Source organism: Sminthopsis crassicaudata, chromosome 2 (assembly GCF_048593235.1).
Source record: "Sminthopsis crassicaudata isolate SCR6 chromosome 2, ASM4859323v1, whole genome shotgun sequence".
NCBI lineage: Eukaryota > Metazoa > Chordata > Mammalia > Dasyuromorphia > Dasyuridae > Sminthopsis > Sminthopsis crassicaudata.
The window spans coordinates 451,763,566-451,790,097 of record NC_133618.1 but is presented as its reverse complement, the minus strand read 5'-3'; the positions used below and the strand labels follow the sequence as shown (position 1 = coordinate 451,790,097).

The following is a 26,532-nucleotide window of genomic DNA, read 5'->3' as shown; positions in this document are numbered from 1 at the left end:
AGCTGTGATCTCTTTTCTCTGTTGTAAGATCCCTTCCAGTTCTCACATTTTATGTTCTATTTTCTAAGGTTTCCTCCAGCGCTAACATTCTATGACTGTATTCTTTTCTTTCTTAAGCTTTCCAATTCTGGAGGTATTAGGGCCTCGGCCAACGGGAAACCCCTTCAATTCCCTTCTACTAGTCTCGACCACACCCGACAAGGCCAGGGTAGGATCGGGCCCCCAGAGGTGAATGGAGAAGTGCCGTGGAGAAGGGGAGACAGAAAAGATGAATGGATGTAGTACTAGAGGGGTAAGGGGTTCCGTGAAGAAGAGATGAAAGATGAAGGGAATTGGAGTTCTGCTTGGAACAGGGAAAGGGGCGCGGCAGAGGGAGGGAAAGAGGAACGACCAAGAACGCAACCCCCTTCCCAACTCCTCCCTGATCTTTCCCCTCTCCCATCACGTCCCACCATCAACTAGGAGAAAAGGGAGCAGAGTGGGACCAGTGAATAATTGAAGAGGGGAGGAGAAAGAAGGAGGAAGGGGAGGCAGAATAAGAAAAAGAAGAGGAAGAGGAAGGAGGAGGAGAGCGTTTTAGGAGGAGAGGAGGAGGAGCGGGAGAGCAGGAGGAGGAAGAGAGGAGCCACCAGCAAGAACCTCCTCTCAACCACCACCGCCCCCTACCCCCTCCCCCTCCCCCTCTCTCCCCACGCGGCCGCCCGGAAGTCTCTCCCCGCCTCCTCCTCCGCCAACATGGCCGCGAAGTCGGATGGAGGCGCCGCCGCGGCCGGCCCGGGCCCGGAGGGGGCGGCTGGCGGGGCCCGGGCCGGCTCGGGGCCTCCGGGGGTTCTGGGGACCGGGGCTGGGGCTGGGGCGGGGCTGCTCTCGGTGGGGGGACGGCGGCCCCGCTACAGCCTGTGGGACTGTTGCTGGGCGCTGTGCGCGCTGCTAGTCTTCTTCTCCGACGGGGCCACCGACCTGTGGCTGGCGGCTAACTATTACCTCCAGGGCCGGCGCATCTGGTTCGGCCTTACGCTGCTTTTCGCGTTGCTGCCCTCCCTCGTGGTGCAGCTGCTCAGCTTCCGATGGTTCGTGTATGACTACTCTTCTGCCGGAGCTGGCCCAGGTGCAGCCGCGACCGCCTTCAGCACCAAGGACAGCACCAGCGCTAGCGTCAGCGCCAGCGCCGCCTTCAGCACGAAGGACAGCGGTCCCGGCCCGGGTCCCGCGGTGTCCGCCCCTCCCGCGCTCTCTGGCGCCCGGCGGCCCCACCGCCGCTGCTGCCGTCTCTGCGTCTGGCTCCTGCAGTCACTAGTTCACGTCCTACAGCTCGGTCAGGTCTGGAGGTAGGAAAATAAGGAGGTTCCGCGGGATGGGATGGCATGGCATTGGAAGAGATGGGATGCAATGGGATGGGATGGGATATTTTGGGATAGGATGGGATGGGATTGGGATGGGATGGGATGGCTTAGAGGAGGGAAGAAAAGGTCTGGGAAGGGAGATTGGAGAGAGCAAAAATCTTGGGGGGGGGAGGGTGAGGAAGGACTAGACTGATTCATTGCCTTCCCCATATTTCCCAGCCCCACCCTGTCCTCTCTCCTCTCCCTCACCTCCCAGGAGGTCTCCCCTCTGGCCCCGCCTTCATGGGGCAGTACAAGATGGGGGGCGGGGGTGAGAGAATCACAGTGTTCAAGCTGGAAGGACCATCTCAGGGCTTAGGGGCCATCCAGTCAAATGCTCTTGTAATGAGGAGAAAATTAAGGCTCAGAAAGGATAAGTGACTTGTGCAAAGTCACACAGCAAGCCTGACAGAGCCAGGAGTAGAAACTTGAGGCTTTTTCATAGCCTCATTGAATGTCAGAGCTGGAAGATATTTTTACAAAGATAATAATTTTACAGATAGAGAAATTGAGTCTTATAGGGTTTCAGTGAATGGTCACATGCATAGTAATGACAGTCAGGACTTGAATCCAAATCTTCTGACAATATCATGCTATATGTAATGTTTGTTCTCATGATGGGAAGAGGGGAAATAGGGAAGGATATAAGGGTGATGAAGCATTTGGACAGGGGAAGCTTTGAAAAACAAAGGTGGCAGCAGAACTTGCTACTTCTTTAGTTCCCTTCACCCCCTCAACACACTATCCCCCCACCCACCCACACACACACACTTCCTGGTCTGGAGAGCATTGGGAATGAGTCCTTCTAGCTGAAAAGGTCTCTCTCTAGGTTTGCAATCAGCAGCCAATAATCAAATAGCATTTAATTAATCAGTTAACATCTCCATTCTGTTGCCTTGTTTTAGTACCCTAAGTCTTTCCTTCCCTTTCTGTCCTTACCTTAAATTCTAGGAAAGAGAATGCTAGAAGAGGAAAGTAGGCCCAAGAAAATAGGCCCACTGTTGCAGACTTCCTATTCTCCAACTATATTTCTTTCTCTGGGGTGAGTTGCTTTTTAGGTGTCTCCAGCTCTTTTTTGTAGTGTAGTGCTAAAATCGTAGAACTATCAAGTCAGAAGACTTTGGTTTGAATCCTGACTTTTCCTTTTTCAAGCTGGAGATCTTTTGCAAATCTCTTCCCCAGTCTGTGCCTTACTTTTCCCACATGCAAAGCAGAGAGACTGAACTAGATTATCTCTAAGGTCTCTTCCAAATCTCATACTCATACTCTAAGGTCCCTTCCAGCTCCAGCATTTGTTTTCTGAGCAGCTTTTTTATATTCTATGATTAGGACTAGAGTTGGGGCAATGATTCTTCTATCCCATCTCAGTAGGACTTTGGGAACCAACCTTGTCATCTCACATCCAATAAGGACAAAAGAAGAAGCTTGGTTTAGATTCCATGGGAGGGGAGACCTTGAAGTTTTTCACAAATTTGTTCCAATCCATTCCCTGCTAGTGGAAGCCCTTTGAGCTGAGTTAGATTTTAAAGAATGTTCCCCCAAGCCCTGAAGTCAGGAAGACCTGAGTTCAAATCTCCCTCAGACACTTAACACTTCCTGGCTATGTGACCCTGGGAAAGTCACTTAACCCCAATTGCCTCAGCTTAAAAAAAAAAAAAAAAAGAAAGAAAGAAAAAGAAAAGAAGAATGTTCCCCCAAAAAGGCAATGGGAAGCCACATTGAGAGAGAACTTCACTTTAGCAGGACCAAGAGCTGGAGGATGAAAATATCTTCATTCAAAAGAATGAATCTGTAATGATGACTCTCCTGTTACCTAGTTAATCCATATAGGCCTCTTAGTAGAGTAAGCTCCTGTCTCATCCTGTTGGGATGAGTCAGGCTATCCTAAATGCCCTGTACTGACATTGCTTGGGAGAGGGGAAATTTAGACCATTCTGCTGAAAGAAGCACTAAATAAACCAGGAGGCCTGTGTTCTTTGTTAGTGGTACCTCCATTAGTAGCTATGATAATGGATTAGTTCATTCCCCTTTCTTTGGCTTAATTTCCTAATCTGTGAAACAGAGCTAACATTTTTACCCTTCATAGTTCAGACAGATCTTGTGAAGATCAAATGAGATAATGGAAGTGAAAGTGTTTTGAAAAGTATAAGGCATCATACAAAAGCAAAGTACTCATGTGTCATTATTATCATTATTATCATCATCCTCTGCTTGGCTTGAAAGATAGAACAATGGACTTTGGGGTCAGGGCTTCTGGTTTATGTTCCAGTTGCCTACTCTTTATATCATTTTGACTAGGTAATCATGCCTCTCTAAGCCTCAGTTTCCCTCATCTGTGCCTGTGTAATTTGGTGAACTTGATCTCCCTCAGACTGAGGAAAATCACCATCCACTTAAAATATGATTATTATTATTATTAGCTTGACACATAAAAATAATCAAGTCTATATTCAGGAACCAATCTACATTTATCTTTCCCTTGACTGAGTGGACAGATGGAGAGAGATATTTTTAGATACTGAAATGGTAATTTCCTATTCTTGGTAACCAAAACTCAGTTCTCTCTGCCCATCAGCCTCAGTCGTATATAACTGGCCTTTACTCACTAGCAACCTCAAGCTACACTCCTTCCTCTACTTTCAGAACATCCTTACAATAAGCTACCTTTCTGCCTTCTTTGACCAGCCAAAAGTGTCCTCAAAAAGAGCTGGGAATAAATGAACAGAGGCGATAGTTTCAATTTGACAGCTATTAAGCACCTAGGCACTGTGCATCTAAGTACACTGCACAAGGCAATGGGGATACAAAGAGAAAAAAATCCCCTTCCCTCAATGACTTACCTTCTATTTGGGGGCAGGAAGGCATTTAACACATATAAGTGAGAATATAAAATACAAAGTAATCTCAAGAGGTAGAGAATATTAAGAATTGGTGGAATTGAGAAAGATCTTATATAGAAAATAGCACCAGAATAGTACACTGAATAGTACTAAGACTGGAGATAGCCACTCTGATAGCAGAATTGGGATGAGTTCCAAAAGAACCAACAGTGAGGACCAGGTATTCTTTTTCTGGGTCTCAATATTTTCAATAAAATGAAGAAGTTGGACTGGATTCCTCAGATCTGTTCTAGAGCTGGCATTCTATGGTTCATATTTAACTCAAACTTCTATGTTCTAAGATAATTCAGTTTTTTGCATTGTGTCTTTTCTTCCAAGGTTCTTTTAACTCTGACATGCTAAGGTGTAGCGAATGATTCTAAGAAAGTAGATAGAAGTCAGTGATTGGGTGTTTTGGGAGGTTGAAAAAGGTAGCACAGGGGACCAAATAATATGACTTAAAAGTTCCTGTTCCTAAGTGGAAACTAGAAGTCAGGAAGCTTGAGTTCTACCCTTAGAATTTCTACTAACTAACTGTACTTGAGTTAATTTACTTCTCTTTTCTATAAGATTCAGTTTCCTTCTCTAAAAATTGATGAGACTGAACTTGATAAATATAGCTTTAGCTTTATACCCCTCATTTTACAGATGAGGCCCCCAAAAGCCTTAAAGATGAAGTAGAGGTCACATAGATAGTAAGTGAAAGAACCAGGATTCAAGCACTTGTCCCTGATTCCAAAGATAGTGTACTCTAGCAGTCTTTTCCCTATATCAATTCTATACTGATTTTGGAATTCTGTGACTAACTTCAGGTAGTTTATATCAGTTCCAGGGCAAGACAGTTGAGCTGTCTGTTCTCCTCTTCATCCTCACCTCCTCCATCTTACTCTTGATTGCCTTCCTGATTGGGCAAACCTGAATTCTCAGGCTATATACAAAGCAGTACCAGACTATGGATATAACTAGATGAAGAAAAATCCTGAGCAAGTAACAGAATCCACTCCTGGAGTGTTGGGGTAAGAGTTTATATGGGGAATTGTACTGACATAAATGGTTATTTTTCTTACTTTAATCAAGTCATGCTTACCTCTCTGAACCTCAGTTCCTTCATCTGTAAACTAGGATCATAGAATTTAGAGCTGGAAGGCATCTTAGAGATAATCTAATTAAATTTTTTATTTTTTTGAGACTTAGCAAAGTTAAGTAAGAAGGTTACTCTGATAGTAATTAACAGGGTTGGAAATGGAAATCACATTTTCTGACTAAATTTGTACTCTTTCCATTGCCAAAACTAAATATACTTAGTGCCCTTAACAGGGTTATTGTGGGGACACTGCTTTGTAAATCTACAAAAATGTCAATTATTATTGTTGCTGTTTTCAGGATTTTCTGACTGGAAAATTCCCCACATGACCTGGTCAGAGATGCTTTAGAGGTCCAGGAGGATCTCCTGACCCATATCTTACAATTAAACATTATACAATAATGATTATTATATTATCATTAATAATTATTATTATTATAGCATTGTGCAATTAAAAGTCACACTGTTTTACCACCGACTTAGGATATTAAAATCATGAAATTCAAAGCTGATAAGGATCTTGGAGATCATTTGGTGTGCACACATTATTTTACAGAGGAAAAAACTGAGACCAGGAAAGGCAAAAAGACTTCCTTGCCAAGGTCACATTGATAGCAAGTGGCAAAGCAATATTTGAACTCATGTCTCCTAAGTCTAAATTTATTCTTCATTACTCTATGATTTGGGACAAGCACCTTCTCCTCACCAAGTGTCAGTTTCTTCATCTGGTTAATGAGGTGGTTAAACTAGATGGTCTCTAACTGGAAGACATTTTGTTCCCTTCAGGAATTCTCCTTTGCAAATCTTAAAGCATTCATCTTGAGTAGAGGCCACCCCCTTCCTAAATGGCAGTCTCCTTCACTCAGTTTCTTGGATTCTTTTTTTTCCCTGAGTGATATGAGAGCATGAGTCGGAGCTGGGAAGTGGATCCAGGCACCTATATGCTCAGCTTGTTAGTCTCTCTTTTGCATCCACTCTAGGGAATATAAAGCCAATTAAGCCAGTAACTCTATACCTGACCTTTAGGACAAAAGGGCTTCTTGCTGAGGATTTATCTTTTGCTAATCTTCAGCTTTCTCCTGAGTGGAGTGTTAGCCTAATAAGTATAACTTACTAAGCCCATTAGCAAGAAGGGATTTTGCAATAAATTCTATCAAGGACCTTTAGATCCTTGGACTCTTTCTAATAATTTCTGAGACCTCCCAGGATTATAGGTAGGAACTTCGTTAAAGAAGGAAAGACTGTATTTTAAGTCATCAAGTTTGGATTTAAATGCCAGCTCTGCCTCTTAATACCTGTGGGACCTTAGGCAAGACCCTTTTCCTCTCTAGACATGAGTTTCCTCTTTTGTAAAAAGGAGAGTGTTACATTCTAAGATTTATAATCTCTAAGTGCTCTTCTAGCTCTAAATCCAATGGCCCTGTAGTGCAATGCAAAGAACTCTGTTTAGCTCAGGAGAACTGGATTCTGGTCCCAGCTTTGCCATTACTGGATATATGACCATGGGCAAGTCACGCATAAGAATTAGAATCCTGGATAGATGGTAATAGAGTAGAAGAGTGATCATTTTGACATCCTTTGTTGTTATTGAGTCATTTTTCATTCATGTCTGACTTCATGATCCCCTTTGGAATTTTCCTGGCAAAGATCCTAGAGTAGTTAGCTATTCACTTCTCTAGCTCATTTTACAAATGAGGAAACTGAGGCAAACAGAGGTTAAGTGACTTGCCCAGGGTCACACAGCTAGGAAGTGTCTGAAGTCAAATTTGAACTCATGAAGGTGATTCTTCCTGACTCCAATGCTGGCACTCTATCCATTGTGCCATTTAGGCTTTGACTATATTAAGGACAAAATACTAAGTCTTCAGTGGGAGAGTGGGAATAGGGAAAATGAATAGCTTAGGTATTATATTGGATAATAACATTGCTAAAGAATGGAACTAAAGAGTGAAGAATTTCTAACAGAACAGTTTCTGGTCTGGGAAAGAAGCTAAGGTCCATGTATATTGGTTAGACAGATTCTTAGATTCCTGGCACAGAGCCCTACTCACCAGTCCAAAGGTACCTTAGAAGTCCCTAATCCAAACTCCTCCCATTGTAGGGATCCCTCCACAGCTTCTCCAAGAGTTGGCTATCCAGCTTCATTTTGAACACTGGTATTCAAACACAAACTCATTTCTAATCAAGAGCATTTAAAATCACTGCTTGTCAAAACATCCAGATTCATTGTTGAGATCTTCTTAATATTGCTGTTGGAAGAGCTTCTTTCTCTAGGAAGAAGCCCCTCTTGGGAAAAACCTCTACATTCTGACACATCCCTTTGGATATTTCCATCCACACATGTACACCTTACTTTGCACTGTAACTGTTCTGGGGAATGGGGGAGAAAAGAAAATGAGGAGAAATGAAGGTAGCAAATGGGGAAGCAGAAAATAACCGAGCCCACCTTCAAAGAAAGCTTTATAGTATTTTCCTCACAGTTTTGAAAGACAGGAATTATAAGCATGATTTATTTTTCTATGACACCAAAGGAAAATGAGGCCTACAGATGGACTGAAAGGGACCCTAGAGATTTCTACCCTACCCACTTATTTTACTGTTGAGGAAACTTGGACCCAGAGAAGGCCAGTGATTTGCTTAAGAATACAGAGGCATAAATAACAGAGTTGGAGTTTGAATCTAGGTCCCCTAACACCAAATAGATCTTTTCATCTTGCCATGATTGGCTGCTTATTGTCTTTCAATCTCAAAAAGAACCAAAATGACATCACTATGTTGGAATCAAGGTACTGTATGTATGATTGTGGCCGATCAGATCAATATGAGCTTGGAAGGCTCTACCACAGGTCAGGCACAAATAGTCTATAAAATAAGATAATAATAATAGTCATGCCATGATACTGTGACCATGATCACAGAGCTAGTATATGGCAGGACCAGGACTAGAACTTGAGTCTTTGGATTCCAAATCTAGTTCTCCTTCTACTTAGAAGGGAACTTGGTACCTATAAGATAAAAGACTATTGCCAAAAGAAATCTTATATTCCAGTTCACCTAGTCTGACACCCTCATTTTCTGTGTGGTGAAACCCAGGTTCAAGAGAGGGAGAATGAGTTGGCAGAGGTCACATGGTCAATAGCAGAGCTAGAAACAGAACCTGGGTTTCCTGATTTTCAGCCCATGGCATCCTGAGGTAAGTGAAGGGTAGAGTTTGGGGATTAGGGGATGGCAAGATAAGGCTTAGGAATATAACATTTAAAAATACATACTGGGATTTGCTGTGATTATAGATTCAAAGAATGACAGAATTGGAAGGAATCTTAGAATCCATTTAGGATTTCCTATTTCTCTTTGTATTCCCAGTACATAACAAAACATCCAGTATATTGTAGGTGCTTAACAAATGCTTCTTGATTAATTAGTTCTATTTTCTGATAAAGAAAAAAATGAAGTGACGTACTCAGAAGCATACATCAAATCAGTGACTAGAACCCAGGTCTCCAGAATCCTAGATCAAGGATATTTTCTTTACAAAACACCAGTGATTTTTTTCTGAGCTCCAAAGGGTTAGATTGATGAGTGGCCTCCTTTAAACTCAAATACTTTGTAGTTTGCAATATGATTCTTTCCATATTATTAGGCTATAAATTCCTTGAGAGTCATATTTTTGTATTCCTAGTACCAAATACCCGGCCTGCAAATAGTAAACACTTAGTAAATGTTTATGAAATTGATCTTATCCAACAAAATATTATTAAGTGACTATTGTATCCAAATTCATTGCTGATTACTTTGGGAGGAAGGATGTGTGTGATGTTTAAATAAAACCCATGGAGCTGACTTTATCGAGTTTAGTTTAGTAGAATTGAAGTTAACAGATGGAAATGAAGACCCAGACAGGGAAAGAGACTTGGCTGAGAGTGTGCAGCAAGTCTGGAGGAGAGAACTTAGAATCATGGTAGGGCTATGGAGGTAACTATACAATGATGGGCAAGTCACATAATGTGAAAGAAGCTCAACTTTGTTATCTGTAAAATTGAAATCATAATGTCTGTAGTAACTCATAGGGTTTTTGTGAGGATCAAATTAGATGATGTATATAATCTTTTGCAATATAAATGCCAATTTTTATTATCTATTCTCCTTTTTATTCCCTTCCTATCCCCACCATCAACACCATTTTACAGAAAAGAAAGCTGTGGCTCAGATAAGGTTTGTGACTTGCCTAATGTCACATAGCTCATAAAATAGCAGAGCCCAAATTCACATCCAAGTCTTTCATTGCCAATCCCAGTGCTTTGTACTATTACTCAGCACACTGCCACTCCCAGCTCAAATTCTGGTCTCCCTCTAATACAAAGAATTTTGGTCTTTAGAGCTTAGAGGCTAGTCCTGTCTCCTCAGGATGTCAAGAGAATGAGATAATCAGGAATTTTTCCCCTTGAGCACTCAAATTTTAGAGGAAACTGACAAATTTCCAGGTTTTCAGCCATTTAGAAACAACTGAGTATAGTAACTCATTAGTGAGAATAATAAGTTAAAATAAGTCATTAGATGCTGTACTCAAATGAGTTCCTCTGTGATTTCAACCTGCTCTTTTCATACTACAATTAAAAAAAATTAGTTTTAAAAAGTTGGTTTGATGGCATATTTCATGCTGATTACCACTGGTACAAAGATTACTAGTTAACAGCTGTTTCCTTTTCACCTACCAAGATGGGTATCTAGTGAGTCAAGAAGTAAGTAATTACAATTAAGTTATTTGATGACACTGATGTCTTGTTCTATTGCCAATATCAGGAACATGAACTCCTCCAAGAAAGCAAGAAAGGTTTACTTGATTTACATCATCATCATGCTGTAAATGAGGAGTCTAGGCTCTTAAAAGGAGCAGTAGGAGCAGCTAGGTGGACCTGAATTCAAACACTGATGTCTTGTTCTATTGCCAATATCAGGAACATGAACTCCTCCAAGAAAGCAAGAAAGGTTTACTTGATTTACATCATCATCATGCTGTAAATGAGGAGTCTAGGCTCTTAAAAGGAGCAGTAGGAGCAGCTAGGTGGACCTGAATTCAAATGTGACCTCAGACATTTAAAACTTCCTAGCTATGTGACCCTGGGAAAATCACTTAACTTCAATTGCTTCAGCAAAAAAAAAAAAAAAAAAAAAAAAAAAAAAAAAAAAAAGGAAGGGGGGAGAATGTAGTCCCTCCCCCAGCCAGGATTAGAAGATCCTAGAGTATCTCATACTGCAAGAAGAAATTCTAGAGCTTGTAGAAACAGTTGAGAGGGACAGATGTGCCAGGAAGAGTCTCTAATTCACCTTATTCTCCAGTCAAAAACAATTTTATCCTCCTTATTGACTCCTTAGGACTCCACAGCAGTATTCTTCTAAACATAAGCAAAGGGACTCTGTATATGTTTGTTTGGGAGCAGGAGAGGGAAGGTTTGACAGGGGATCCCAGAAGGACAATCATGATGTGGGGAATAAGCTTATTCTATGGTCCATTTCTTCAAGAAGAAAAGCAGTGGGCTTTAGACATTGACCTTCTGATCCCCCCTTTTGGAGATAGATCTTGTGGCAAATTCCAGAAGAGAGAATTAGCCTATCCTTCTTTTTGGAGGTATTGACGGAAGGTTTCATATCCTAGCCTGACTAAGGATCATAAAACTATAGAAAAATAGAATGCAATGCAGTTAGAACGTGATATGATTAGAACAAGAGATGAGAGCAAAGCAGGAGATTTTTTCCTAGGCAGAAAACAGAAGACGTGGGGATGCAGGAAACTCAGAACTTGGGTTCAGCTAGAAGGGACCTAGTGATCACTTAGTCTAGCTCCTGAATTTTATAGGGCACATCAGTTGAGACCCCTAGAAGAGATGATCCAGGCTACTTTGACCCAGGCTACATAATGATCCAGGCAACTAGAAGGCATCATAAAGCACAGAGCACTGGGGGTAAAGTCAGGAAGGCTCATCTGCCTGAATTCAAATATGATTTCAGATGCTTCCAAGTGGTATGACCTTGGACAAGTCACTTAACTCTGCCTCAGTTTCCTCATCTGTAAAATGAGTTGCAAAAGGAAATGGCAAACCGCTCCAGTGTCTTTGTCAAGCAAACCTCAAGTGGGGGAAGTCATACCTGAAAACAGCTGAAAAACAACAAGGTCCCTTCCAGCTCACTCCTACCCCTCTGCTCTCTGACCCAGAAGCTGAGGGGCCACTGTTCATTTGGCCCATAGCTTTAGATTCTTTACTTCCAACTATATTGGTTCCCACTCCTCTCTGTTCCACAGGACAGGCTTGCAACAGTCATTTTCTCATGTTTGCACAGTTTTGGCATAGCTAAGATGTTTTCTGGAGAGAGAATTAGGACCTTCTAGGAGAAGAATTTTTAGCCTGAATCTGTTAGGATGAGTTGGGGGGGGGTGGGAAACACCTCATGGAGAAGGACACATGCAGAATCTCCTAGAGACTGACAGATGGAGAAACCAAGGATGTGAGAGACACCCAAACAGAGGGACCCACAGTTGGAAGGGGGTGGAAGGAAGAACAGCCAAGCTCAGGCCTACAAACTGACCTAATCCATAAGGAGGGGGGGCTTTGGTGGGACAAGGTCACCCAGGATGGTAAAGTCAGGACCTCTCAGTGAGAGACCTCCCATATGCTCACAGAACCCCCTCCCCTTCACGCCCAACTGAATCCTGCTGCCTTCTCTCAATGATGAAAAAGAGAAGCCTGGCATAGAGTGGGGGAAAGAAAGCCAGCCTTGGACCTGGATTTGAGCCCCTGCTTCAAGGGCCTGTGCCATTGAGCCTCATGTCTCTAGAGAATAATCTGCAACACCATCAAAATTCACATTTGTTATTGCGTTTTTCATTTTTAAAGCATCTTCCTCCACACAGCATCCCCATGGACCGGGTAATACAAGTATTCACATTGCTGTTTCATAGAGGAGGATACTAAGACTCAAAATGTTTCAATCACTTGTCCAATGTCACATAGATAGTAAATACTGTAGCTAGGAGTCAAACATGGTAACAATATTGAACGTTTATGTAGCACTTGAATATCAAGCACTATGCTAAATATCTCATTTGTTCCTCACAACAATCCTGTGAGATAGGTTCTGTTATCATACTCATTTTAAAGTTGAGGAAACTGAGACAGAGAGAAGTTAAATAACTTGCCCAGGGTCACACAGCTAGCAAGTGTTTAAGACCAGATTTGAACCTTGATCTTTCTGACTCCAGACCTACATCTATCCATTACCCCAAGGCTGGTGAATCTCCTTCAGCTTTTTTTGCAGAGTTCCAGAGCAACTGAGATTCACCAAAATGCTCCCTCCTACCCAGAGTTCTAGATTGAATCCAGGGAAACTTGCCCTGCTCTGAATTTGAGGAATTCATCATCCAATCTAGCCCCAAACAAATTGGTTATTATGAGGCTATGGATGTTTTCTATTATGATTCTGTGATGGCTAGAATTCCAAAGAAATCAGAGATCTTAAAATTTTTTAGCTTCCCCTTCCTCCATGGGAGGCCAAGGGGTGTCCAAAATTAATAGACTTCCCTCGGCTTGGGGAGAAGTGTAGGAAATGTAGGAATTATATAAATGTAAAAAGTTATGTAAAAAATGTAGGAAGTAGAGCATAGTAATGTAATAGGACAGGAACTGGGAGTGTTGAGGGCTGAGTTTTAGTTCTATCTCTGTTTAGCTTTGAACCTGCTAAATGTGAGCCTTTTTCCTCTATTATAAGGAGGTAATAATCCTTTTCTGCCTCTCTCATAGGCTTGTTGTAAGAGAAGCACTTTGTAAATTAGAAAGCCCTACAGAAATAGAGGCTATTTATAATCCATCTGTCCCTAATTCACAGTGCATCATCTTGGGCAAGACTAGCATCTATCTCTCTGAGCCTTTGTCTCCTCACTTGTTTGGGGAATGGGTACAATACCACTTGCCTTCCCCAGACCCCACCCTCATCCCTACTATCCCTACACAGGGTTGTTATGGGGAAAGAGTGTCACAAACCCAAAAGGTCTACCAAAAAGTGTGAACTATTTCTCCTTTCTGAAGGTCCAAGATGTACTGGCTCCATACAGAGTTAGTTATAGAAGCCTCAAGCCCTGCATTCCAAGAGGACCTCATAGATATAGAATGACTGCTCAGACAGATGGCACACTCCCCCACAAAGCCCCACACATGGAGTGCAAACCCAAAACGCTGGGCTCCTCCATCCTTTGATTTTCTCTGTTGGCAGACATTTCAGTCTCTTGCTTGGGTGAGATTAGCTGGTCAGTAGAGGGGCAAGGGGGAGGAGGGATCCATATCTTTTTCTCTTCTAATCATATAGAAGGGGCTTTCTTCTTTGGAGGATGGGGTCTTGAAGAAGGGATCCAGCTGGGAGTTGGGGATTAGTGGCAAAATGAGCAACTGTTTCTTGCCTCTTGGGCTGGGGAGAGAAAGAGAGGGAGACAGAGAGGAGAGAGATGGAAAGGGATGTGAGAGAGACAGAGAAAGAGGAGAGAGGAAGGAGAGAGGGACAGAGGCAGAGACAGAGAGAAAAAGGAGAGAGAGAAGAGAGGGAAAGAAGACAGAGAAGAGAGAGAGAGACAGAGAGAAAGATACAGAGACATAGAGAGGGAAAGACAGAGAGAAACAGGAAGGAAGGAAAGGAGAAGGAGAAGGAATCTTTTGTTTGTTGGGTTCAAATCTCTGCTTTATCCTTCATGTTCTGCACTTCTCTGGGCCTCAGTTCTTCTTCCATGATATGAGGGTGAGAACCCTTGTCCTGCGCTGATTCATTGGGGTGTTCTGAGTGGTTTGTAAACCTTAATGTGCTATAGAAGGGAAAATCATTGTTCATATGATTATTTTACTGTGTCTAGGACTGGCTTGAATGAAGACAGGAGGCAGAGCAGGTGGGTGGGGGCAGAGGCGGCTTGTCAGGAGGTGATCGATGCTGGTGGGTCTGGGAGCTGGTCCCAGGCCCTCCTTCGATCCTCACCCTGACTGAAGCCAGGCAAACAGATGGCACTCCGGGCCTTCCATTGGGACCCCCCTCCCTTCTTCTCCAGCCCCTCCTTCCTCCTCCCCAGGCCTTGTTCACAGTAGGACCAGCTGCTCTCTTCTTCCTGTAGGAGCCTGGAGCTGCAGGGAGTAAGAAAGAGGGGAGGGTGACAAAGGCTGCCAGGCTGGGTCAGCTTCTTGTAAATAATGACCGCTTGTCCCAGGGTCCCTGGTGGCAGGCCTGGAAGCCCCCAAGGCTGCCAAAGGTGAGGTCTGAGGGACCCTCAGTGCGGACTGGGGGTTGGGGTGGAGATGAAGGTTCTGGGGGAGGGAGCCTGGATGCTCTCCAGAGAATACTGGGCCAGTCCCAGCTTCCTCAATATCTCCTGCTTAAACTGCTCCTTCTGATCCCCCAACCTGATGCGCTTCTGAGTCAGCATTGAGCTGTGATCCTAGAGTAAAGCCAAAAAGTAGCACCCACTGTGATGGGAAGAGCACCAGGCATGGCTTCAGGAGAGCTGAAGAAGATCCCAGAGGAAGTTTTGATCTGTCTAGCCATGGGACCATGAGCAAAGGAATTCATTTCTCTGGGCCTCAGTTTCTTGGTCTGTAAAACAGATTAAGAGGTTTATGGATTACCTCAAGGTCCTTGAACTTGGATGGGAAAATTTTTGCATCTTTATTTTCATTAACTTCTAACTGAAATTTAGCATTTATTTCCATGATGAATATAGGGAGCAAACATTATCCTGAAAAAGCACCCATAAGCTTCTGAAGACAAATCCATGATACAAAAATGGTTAAGAAATGCTGGACTAGATTAACCTTAAAATCTTCATTATGTAACAAGAGGAGAACTGGATTTAGTCACGAGGTGTGGGTTTGGAGCCTAACTCTGATACTAGCAGTGATTTAAGGCAAGATTCTAAATCTTTCTCTGAGACTCAGTTTCCTCTCCTGTAAAAAGGGAAAAATCATTCTTAGTTCCTAGGAGTATTGAGGACAGTGCTTTGTAAACCAAAAAGTACTCCAAAGAGAGCTGTTATCACTAAGGTCCCCATCCCTCTCTCCAGGGCAGTGTCTTCTGGGAGTTATCTCCTACTCCTTGCCTTTCCACCTGGCTGGGAGGAAATCCCTAGCCTTGAGCATGGCTGGGGGCTGGCAGCTCTAGGAAGCTCCTGCCCTCTCTCTCCCCACCCCCGGACACACACACCTGCCCACTGTCCCATCTTCCCCAGGTACCTCCGGGCCATGTACCTGGGTCTGCAGAGCCGCTGGCATGGGGAACAACTGAGGCGCCACTTTTACTGGCGCATGATGTTCGAGAGCGCCGACATCAGTATGCTGCGCCTACTGGAGGCCTTCCTGAAGAGCGCCCCACAACTTGTACTACAGCTCAGCATCATGGTCCTCCAGGGACACATCGAGGCCCTACAGGGTGAGGGCCTAATGCCTCCCTCCCCCATCTTCCTCCTTTGCACCCTGCCCTGAGCCCCCTAGCTCCTTACCCTAAGACCTCCTCTTACCACTGATGTCCCCCTGAGGATCCCCACCCCCCCCAGGGGGATCTTGTCCCACCCTCACTCCCGAAGTTTTCCTCTCCCAGCCACTCTCACCCTGGGTTTCCCTTAGCTCCCTCACCACCCATCCCTCATCTGAGGGGTCCTTCTCCCCCCCCCCTTACCACTCCCTCACCTTTCAGCTCCTGACTCCTCTTCCCTCCCAGCCCCTCATCCCAAGCTCCTTTGTTCCTCCCAGTCCTTCTCTGGGAGACCCCTTGGCTTGGGAGACTCCTTAGCATTAGTGGTGACAGGGATTTGTGGCTGAACAGCCCAAGGTAGGTCAGGGAGCTTGGTCATTCTTCTGAGATCTGGCCAAGGACCTTCTCCCTCTCCTTGATGTTCACCCTCTGTCTTTCTCTGTCTCATTCCCTTTCTCCCTGCCCATGCCCTAGACCTGCCAGGGGGTGCCCTTGGGATCCTCTGGCTGAAAGAACTGTGTGGCTCCTGTCCTAATCCTCGCAAAGCCCTGTGGCCCAGGCAGCAAAATCACCTGCTTGGGGTCAGTTTAAGTGATCGCAGGCTGGACCGTACCAGTTCACTGGATCATCCAGGCCTCTCTCTGTTGTAGCTCTTATTTTCTGCACAACCTTTGACTGGATCCCACCCATCTCCTTCCCTCCCCTCACTCTTCTCTCATCTCCGTCTTTATCCTTTGCTGTTCTTCATTCTCTTAGTTTTTTCCCCTCTCTTTTCTCCTGTCCTAACAACAGCCAGCAGTGCCTTCTTCTAGTTCCTCATGTGCTTCTAATCTCGGCGATCCAGAGCTACCTCGGTCCTGCCTCTCACCCCTCTCTTCACTCTCAAACCCCCCCTCTCCTCCTGCACCAGCCCTTCCATCCATGTTTCTGTTCTTCAGTCCTTGAGAATCTCATCATTTCCCCACAGGAATTCGACTCTGCTCTCAGGATGAAGGTGTCCTGAGGGAAGGGGAGGAGAAGGAAGTGTGAGAGAAAGGAGTCAGAGGGCCTGGGTTTGAATCCCAGTTTGACCTTAGTTTTCCCATCTGGAAAATGAATAGATTGGACTAGTGATCTTTTAGCTCCAAATCTAGGGTTCTATGACCTCTTACCCTAACTGCTCTCAGAGACCCTAACCCTGACCCTTATCCCCATCCCAACCCCCACCACCTGCCTCCTGTCCTCTCTCCTCTCAGAGACCCTGCCCCTAACACTGAGCCCTCCTCCCTCCCTCTCACCTCCTCCCTTCTCCCTCCCTTTGGAGACCTTGCCCTATCCTTAACCCCGGCCCCTTCCCCCACCCCTCCCACCTCTGGCCCCTGTCTCCACAGGTCTCTCCGCCTCAGCCTCCTTGGTGTCTCTGGCCTGGATCATTGCTTCTTATCAGAAGGTACTTCGGGACTCCCGGGATGACAAGCGCGCCATGTCCTACAAGGGGGCTGTGGTCCAGATCCTCTGGCACCTCTTCACCATCGCTGCACGGGCCCTGGCCTTTGCCCTCTTTGCCAGTGTGTTCCGGCTCTACTTTGGCATCTTCATTGTCGCCCACTGGTGTGTCATGACCTTCTGGGTCATCCAGGGGGAGACAGACTTCTGCATGTCCAAGTGGGAGGAGATCATCTACAACATGGTGGTGGGGATCATCTACATCTTCTGCTGGTTCAATGTCAAGGAGGGGCGCAGCCGCTGCCGGATGTCCATCTACTACTGCATTGTCCTGGTGGAGAACGTGGCCCTGACTGGCTTCTGGTACTACAACCACAACTTCCCCACCGACTTCAGCGCCTTAATCATGGTGTGCGTGGTGGCCGCCAGCTATGCCCTGGGCATCTTTTTCATGCTTGTCTATTACTGCCTCCTGCACCCCAATGGGCCCATGTTTGGTCCCCAGGCTCCCGGGGGCATCTTCCCTGAGGCTGTGGGCACTGGCCCTTCGGGCCCCTCTGCTGATGCAGTTACCAGTCCACCACGGTCCTTGCCCCGGACTACAGGTGGAGAGCGGGATGGGGTCCCTGGAGACAGGGACAGCGGGGTGCCCGCTGTGTTCCAGGTCCGGCCCAGCCTCCCAGCCACACCAGTGGCCCGCACTCCCCGGACAGAGGGGCCTGTGATTCGAATAGACCTGCCCCGAAAAAAGTATCCAGCTTGGGATGCCCACTTTATAGACCGCCGGCTCCGTAAGACCATTCTGGCACTTGAGTATTCATCCCCAGCTACCCCTCGCTTGCAATACCGAAGCATGGGGGCCTCCCGGGAGCTATTGGAGTATGAGACCACAGTGTAGGCTGCTCCACAACCATCAGGGTTGGGGATAAGGGGTATGGTGGCTCCACACCTCTAAACCAGTCAGTGTTGAGCTTAGGGTTTTCAAGGGCCGTTAGTCTAAAGGTAGGTGGATCTCTTGGACTAAGGGTGGCAGGGAGGGGAACATGACGACCCCAGCCAATGGAAATCCTCTTCCCCTCTCTTTTGCAATTTTTTGGGTGAGTTCATTGGCATTAATGCACTGTCCCCCGCTCTGGCCCATGCAACTCCCATACCCAGTCCATCAAACTCCCTGGGATCCAGGGAACTAACTGGTGCTAAACTTCCCCACAGGCCCAGAGTCTTCTCTTCCATGGCATTTCCCGCCCACCACCAATGCCATCACCTCTGATGAACAAAGGCAGAGAGGCTGTGGGTTCCATTAGCTGAAATACAACTCTCTGTGGGGTACTGTGGGTGCCTAAAGGACCTAGGCAGCATAGTCTAGATGAATGACGAAGAATCTAGGGTCAGATCTTAGCTCTGCTGAGCTGTTGGACGAGTCGTGTCCCCTCTCTGGGTACCAGGTTTTTTACTATGAAATGAGAGGGTTGATCAGATGATCTTTAAGGTCCTGTCCAGCTGTGATAGCCTTTGAATGTCTGTGGGACCTGAGATCTGGATGTGGTAACATATGGCTTCTTGAACTTCCAGACACCATACGGCATCTGGGCTGAGCTGAACTCCTGAGGTCAAAGGGACTGGCCAGGATGAAGGATTTAGTTTTGGAGTTGTCCAAAGCCCAAATTCCCAAGACCAGGCTCCTAGATTTGGAAAAGTTAAGGCTTTGGGATCATAGCAATTAGAAGATTCATCTAATCAAGCCCCTCATTTTGTAGGCAAGGGAAATGAAGCCCAAAGAAAGGTGGTTTCCTGCCCTATTGGAAGTTGAATGGAGGTCTTCTGGCTCCAGCATCCAATATGTCCAACATCTACTATAATGCTCACTATACGCGAGGGCATAAGGGAATTTCTGGAATACTGTCTAGGAAATGTTCTGAGTCTACACGCTTTTTTGTTCTAGATTCTGCTATGCAGGTTCTAGATGCCTGTCTGTAGTAGAGCTCTAGGAACAGTATGTCTGTGAGACCTGTTTAGAATTGTAAATTTTCCTTCCAGGATTTGTTGCTGAAGTCTTGACCTTGTTCTTATTGAGGGGTCTTAGAATAAGGAATCCATATTTGAGGAACCTTCTGAAGATTCTAGGGTTTAAGGTTCACAGAAGGCTCTAAGTTCCTGACCACTTTGTGACTTTTTTGCCATCAAAAGGGGAAAATATGATTTTTAAATTATTGGGAATTTGAAAAACAAATTATGAAGAAAAAAAAATTCTGTCAACTATTTCCCAGATGGGAAACTCGAGCTTTGGGGAAATAACAGGAATTTCTGGTTCTCAGCCAGGCTCACAGCTGTAGCCCCTGCCCTGAGGTGCTTGGGAAATGACTCCTTTGACGTTGGGACAGATGGAGCCCAGGGTCCAATAGTTATCTCCCAATGCTTTCAGACAGAGGGCAACCTCAGGGTATTCCTTGGGAAGGAAAAAGAATTGCCCCTTGGGGGCAAGGTTAAGACATCCTGTTCTCCCTAAGAAATTCCAGAGTCCAGGTGCTATATTCCTGGCCCAGCTTCTAAAAGGGACTGAAGGGAGTGAGAAGATAGACCAGATGATTAAAATATGAACCGAGCATGGTGGGAGTAGGAATTGAGAATAAGGCCCCTTTAAAGGCCATGTTGTTGCCTCAAGGCACCAGATTGAGTTGGGGTTGGGAATAGGTAGGGTTAAAGATTAGTACAACCATTTTATTTTGCAGATGAGGAAACTGAGGCCCTGGAATGGGAAGTGAATTGCTGAAGCTTACACAGTAAGTTAGTTCCAGAGGAGGAATAGAGCCCAGGTTTACTGATACCCAGCCTCCAGTTCTTTCCCCTAAACCTTGAGCCCACCCTCAGGTGGCCACTGTCTTTACTAAAACTGGGGGGAGGGGTTAAAAAAAGGGCAGGACTTAGAGTGCAAAGAAACTCCCAATGTGCACACAAGTATACACACAGATATCATGCATCTCTATATACATACATAACCCCACATTGAGCACACATTACATTTTTTCACAGATATCCCCACAGAGTGGAATCATGTATAGTCTCCTCATGCCAACACATACAGCTGCTTCTCCATCTCTCCTCCCATTCCACATCCACCCCTGGAAGAGTCCCAGGATAGTGCTCTAAACAGTATGTGGCTGAGCGAAGGGGCTAAGACCAGATTGAAATGGGACCTAAGCTTTGCCAGACTTGCCACAAAGATAGGTATGTCCATTTCTCAGCTGTTTTTTCCTGTGGTTTTCTGGTTCCCCTAATCTGGATCTCCATTTTATAGGAGAGAAAACTTAAGATTCAGAGAGATTGTGGTTTGTCCACGGTCACATAGCTAGTGAATGTCAGAGACAATGTTTGAATACAGGTTTCCCTTTTTCTAAGGATCTCGGACATGCGCCTGAAAGATTATGGGGATCTGGGACTCCCTAGAGTTCTTTATAAAAAAAGTGGGGAAGAAGTTTCTTCCTTCCCATTCCCTATAGAGTTCAGTTCCCAAAGACTCCACCTCCAATGAGGTCTCTTTCCAGCACCAGATTATGGGAAGGAATTCAAGATGCCCAAGGTCTAGGGGCAACATGGAAAAAAAAATAGGTCCCTGAAGCATCTAAGCTATCAGGATTTAGGGCTCTCCTTGCTTTGTGCCCAGAATATTTTCAAGCCAATTTGGAAGTCTTCATTTTCCAGGCTCATAGAATTCAGAACTTGAAGGATCCTTGGAGGTCATGTAATCCTAACTCTGTTTTACAGAAAAGGAAAGTGAGGCTGAAAGTGATAAAAGGATTTGTCTAAGATTAGACAGCTAGCATCAGGAGCTGAATTCAAGATCAGGTCTCTAGCATTCAGAGTTAGGAGGAACCTTGAAGATCACCTGAGCCAGATTCTCATTTTAGTGCAGAAGGAACTGAGGCTGAGCCTCAAGGTGAGACAGTTGGTGAATGGCAGAGTCAAGACAGAAATCCAGTTTCCTGACTCACAGTCTGGGGCACTTTGTGTGATTGTTTTTAAGCTCACCCGTTCGGGGGGCTAGAGATAGAAATGGGTCTGGGAGGGATTAGTCTTCAGCAGTGGGAGCTTTTGACCAAACTCTAGCCCTGACTACCCAGGTCTCCCCCAGGGGTATCTATGGTGTCCTTTTGTCTTCCTTCCTGTGACATGATCTACCTCAGCTGATCTTTCTGTTCCCTGCCTGGCCCTTGGATGTCTTTGTCCCTCCCTCCCATATTCTTCCTTCCTGGGATCTTCCTTGGGCCCTCTTTGATTTCTTAGGTGACTCTAAGTCATAGAACCACAGAATGTTATATCTGGGAAAAACCTTAGAGACCCTTCTCTTTACAAATCAAGAAAATGAGGCTCAGAGAGGGAAGTGATTTGCCCAAAATTACACTACTATGGAAGGGCAGAGTCCAGATCCCCGAATTCACAGAAAAAGCTAGAAGGGAACTAGCTCATTTAACCCAACCCCTCATTTTAGAGGTAAAGAAACGGGGACCTAGAGATGGAAGGGACTGACTAAAGTTATCAAGGGAATAGTAGCAGAGGCAATAATAGGAACCTGTTCTTTCCACTACTGTTCAGTCAGACCACCAAAAGAGCTTTGCTGATGGAATGGAAAAAGGAGGTTTTGCCATCTCACCTCCACCCCTCTCTTTTCTGTTGCTTCTTTGTGGTTCTTCAGTACTGGAAGAGGCATCAGTTCCTACCCTCTGGGGTTTGGTTAGGGAACAGAAAATGCTTTACAAAGTACACAAACAAAATATCAGGTTATGCTACTGACTCCTCATGTTTCCCTCTCTGAGTCTCAGTTTCCCCTGTAAAAGGAAGTTGAATAAGATCATCCTGAAGGTCCCATCCAACTCTGTGATTCTGTGAGAGGGTCAGATTAAGCCCAAGCCTCCTCTAAATTCTCCAGCTTGCTACCAGGTCATCATTAACAGTGAGCATGAAAAGTGCCTGGTCCCATGTGAGTGAATTCCATGTACTCCCTGACACTGCCGACCCTCTGGGGTTAACTGTTCTCACACTGTGCAGGTTACTTGGACTCTGGTCTCCACCCCCGCTTCCCCCGGACATGCAATCTCCTTCTCTCTGTCTCTTTGTTCTTCCTTATCTCACTCAATTTCTTGATCTCACTCAAATACACACACACACACCACCACTTGTGCACCAGCCATGGTGCCCTATTAGATTCCCAGGCTGGTCCACATCCTCTACATCCATCATACACCCAATGCACTGATTGTACCATGTGCCTTGTTACCATGTCCTCCCCACTCCCTCCCACTGCAGCACAGAACCCATCCCCATCAAATGATCCCACGTTGTTATTGGTACCCTGGGTATCAATCAACTACCTCCTGGGTACAGACAACTTCCTTCCTGAACTATCCAAGTCCTTTGTTCTTACTCTCTAGCCCAAGATATCACACCTTCCATTACCTCTTTCATACCCACATCCCGTTGCCAGATACACTGATAGGCTGGCTTTCTAGAGGTCAGTGGAGGCCTTTTTCTATTGTTCACTGCTTTGTGGCTTTTGGTCAGCTTAGGAGAGCCAGATCCCAGCAGGAAGCTTGGGACAGCCCCAGGCCAAGGAGGTGCTGTTGGAGTAGGCAGATCTATTCCTGGGCCAGGAGCAGGAGATCTATAACTTGGAGATGGAAGGGTAAGGAATCTGTTAAAGGAGGAAGAAGGAAGAGGTCTACAAACTGGAGGAAAAAAACAGATGACCTAGGAACCTTCTCTCCTTTTCCTGTATTGGGGACATTCTTTGAGTGATCTTGTCTTTCTGCCGTCTGAATTCATCGTTCTCAAAATCTAAAGAATAAGAAGGACTTTCAGAGGTCACCTCAAACCCCGCTTCCCTTCTTTGTCCTGAAGCCCCAGAGCTCTGAAGAAGCTAGGTCCCCTCCAAGCTCACTGGAGAAGCTGGGCATCTCATGGAGCAGGCTTCTGAAGTATAGATGGACAGGAGAAGCTTGCTGCTGTCCCTCTTCCCAGGTCCTTCCCCTGGTAAGTGGGTCTAGGAAGGGCTGAAACACCCAGTCCCTGCTTCCCTACGGTGACATCTCTATCAGGTGCCTAAAGAAAAGGCCTAGTGACAGGAAGGGAGGGTAGGGCTGCTTCCCGGAGCCTCAGGCTGGGGAGGACTTGGAATCTGTGGCTAGTCTTCTCCCAAATGATGAGGCTGAGATGCTGAATGAGAAAGCATTTCCTTCCAGGATGGCACAGATACAGGGGCTTGAGCCAGAACCCACCTGGAATAAAACTCCTGGCTTTGGAGCCAGAAACCACTCCTGACTGGACTTTAACACCAAGCCAGCTCTAGATCTGTAGAGCTCTGCCTGTTCTGGACTGCCCCAATTACTGGTTTCTCATCCTGGGGGCTGGAGGGTGAGAGCAATGCAGAAATCATCAGAACCTCAAGGCTTTCATTTGGGGGCGAACTTGAGTCTGGCTGAATGAGTTTGTTGTCTTCTGCTAATTGAGGTTTTGCTTCTGTTTCTCCTCTCTGTGGGGCTGCTGGGTTTGATGGGACTTGGCAGCCATCCTTCCAGACTCCCCCTTCCCATCCTTGCCAATAATAGTCCTACCCTCATCTCCAGTCCTGCTCCTTGAGGGCCCTAGGAGAAACTTACGGGCCCTCATCGAACTACTGACAGTTGCCATTCCCCCAGCACGGACCACCAGAGCCCCCTGGCTCTTCAGGGACAACCATTCTTAAAGGGCTAGAGTCTCATTCAGTGCCCAACGAGGCTAGATCCCAGGATGTCCCTGTCCAGGGACTGCCACACTAAATCCATACTGCTCTCCAGGGTTCCGGGCCATTTAGTAAGGAAGGAATTAAGTCAGAGTCTTCCCCCAAGAGTATGTAGAGAGCAAGTCCGAGGACTCTGCCCCTCTCTTGCCCTTTCTATGCTTCCCCCCCTCCCTTGAGGATGAGAGACAGCACCAAACTGTTGCTAAAGTGCTTTAAGGTCCATTGCAGGAATGGGTCCCAATATCCCCAGGCCATGTGGGTAGCAGCCCAGAGCATGCTTGTTGGGAAGGGAGGATTGGTATGGAAAGGTACCTCGGACTGCCGGCTGCGGTTTGGGGCGCACATCCTTCACTGGGGGGTCTAGCCCTCTTGAGAGGGCCCTGATGGGTGGGGGTGGGGTAGGTGCAAGTGGAGGAGTGGGTGGGAGGGAAAGGCTTGGAAGATTCCACGGGTGTGTGTGTGAGTGGGTGTGGCTAAATCTGGTTCTGCAAGGGGGTTACCCAAGGAAAGAGGAAACGGGGAATCAGAGGTAAATGAAAGAACCTAATCTCCTAAACCCAGAATGGGAGCTGAGAATGTGTCTGCCAGGAGCTGGGATGGAGGGAGGGGCCTGAGCCTAAGCCTTGGTATGTCTTCCTGGCACTCAGCCCCCTCTCCAGGAAGGAGAGCAGCAGAGGGGGTGCTCCCAAGCTGGGGACCTTCCCTGAGAAGGACATTTCTATGCATAATCATAGGGGCTGGAGGCACCTGCAATAAGTGGGGGCAGGGCGGGGGGCAGTGACACAATGGGCGCCTTGGCCCCCTGCTCTGGATGCCCAGAACCAAGGGTAAGAGAGGGCCCCACTGCCCCAGGCTGAAGCCCCAGTTAGCCACAAGCTGCCTCAGCTCCCAGAGGAGTTCAGTGCTTTGAAGTTTCCTCAACCCCATGAGCTTGTCCAGTCTTAGACTGAATTGACTTCAACTAGCATTTACTAAGCTCTTGCCCTTTGCAGAGTTTACGGGTCTTGGGGTCAGAGGCCACATGAAGATCTGATTCCAGATGCTGTCCCCATTTCAGATGTGATTCCAAATTCAGACATGGTTCAGGTTTGAACTCGTCCCTCTTCCTTCCTCCCCGTCCCCCAGTCCCTGCCTGGCTGTTGACTGACAGGACCCCCACTACGGACTCCTTCCCTCAGCTTGGGCCCCAGCAGCTTGGGCTCGGCGGTTCTGTCGGCTCCTTGGCCCTGCTGGGTCCCGGCCTCGCCGGCCCTTTCCCCCCTTCTCCCCCCTCCAATTCCGTCGCACCCTGTCTTTCAGCCCTCCTGTCTCCTCCCATGTACTTCAATATTGTTGGTGCCACCTCTCCTTCCTCTGCCTCCCTCTGGGACTCAGGCAGGGGAAAGCTGGGGGTCCCCAGGCCGGGCTTTCTGTACTGAGACTTTTTTGTACGCCACAAACTTTTTGTATATTTTTAATTTTGCTGCAACATGAGATATTAAAGTCATTTCAGTACAAATCTCCCTGGCTCTTGTGGATGTTTCCTGAATTAGAGAAGGAGAGGTAGAGGCTCTGGCTCCCTCTCTGGGGGAAGGGTCTGCTTTGGGGAATTCTGACACCCGGGGAAATATCGGTGAGGGTCAGGGTCGGGAATGGCAGTCTGGCAGTCGGACCTGTGCCATGCTGAGGTTGTCTGGAGGCCGAGGCCACGGGGGCTGGCCAGGCCGAGGGAAAGCCGGCCAGGTACCGGAGAACAAGGACTGTGCCCGGCACAATCCAGACAGAGAACAATCTCTAGAAGTTATTGCTGAGGGACAGTAACAGTCTAAAAGGGGACAGTGAGCTAACCCCTCCTCTTGGTGTTATGTATCCAGGGTGTGTGAGAAGAAGAACCCTCCTTGGAAAAGGTGCCAAGAGGCAGTAGGAAGTGGAGGCGGGATGGGGCGGGAGCAGCTGGGATTAATGGGAGTAAGCTGGGTCTTCCTCCCAAATCTGGACATCCTCCTGGGCCTAAGAAGTGAGTCCCCAGCATCTCCGGCTTTCATTGTGGGAATAGGGATGGGGCTGGGGGTGCTGGAATTTGTGTTTGATTTCCTCCACTGAGCAGAGAGAGGGACAAACCAACCAGTCAGACCGCTTTGAGCCCAACTTCCCATATCACAGAGGTCCTGCCAACCGCTTTGTACAGAAGGGGAAAGGGAAGCCTTAAATGACTTATCCAGCATCATAAAGCTAGTTAGTGGGCAGAGCCAGAATTCGAACGGAGTTCTGACAGCAAACGCAGGGCTCTCAGTATGTGGTAAGTGACATAAAAGATAGAAACAAAATGTCCTCAAACGGTTAAGGAAAGACTCTTTGGGCTAGGGGAGATGGGGGGGAGGTTGTGCTTCATGGAGGAGGAGGTAGCGGAACCAAATTTTTTTAAATTAATTTTATAATTATAACATTTTTGACAGTACATATGCATAGGTAATTTTTTTTTTTTTTTACAACATTAACCCTTGCACTCCCTTCTGTTCC

At 46.3% G+C, this 26,532-nt stretch overlaps 1 protein-coding gene across 1 annotated transcript; it reads left to right on the top strand.

The window, feature by feature from the left end:
- The first annotated feature begins 735 nt into the window (after positions 1-735).
- Positions 736-25,531, top strand: XKR7 (XK related 7). Its single transcript, XM_074292775.1, has 3 exons — positions 736-1,328; positions 15,595-15,794; positions 17,207-25,531. The coding sequence occupies exons 1-3, from the start codon at positions 736-738 to the stop codon at positions 18,157-18,159; spliced, it is 1,746 nt and encodes a 581-aa protein (XP_074148876.1). The 3' UTR covers positions 18,160-25,531.
- The last annotated feature ends 1,001 nt before the right edge of the window (positions 25,532-26,532 follow it).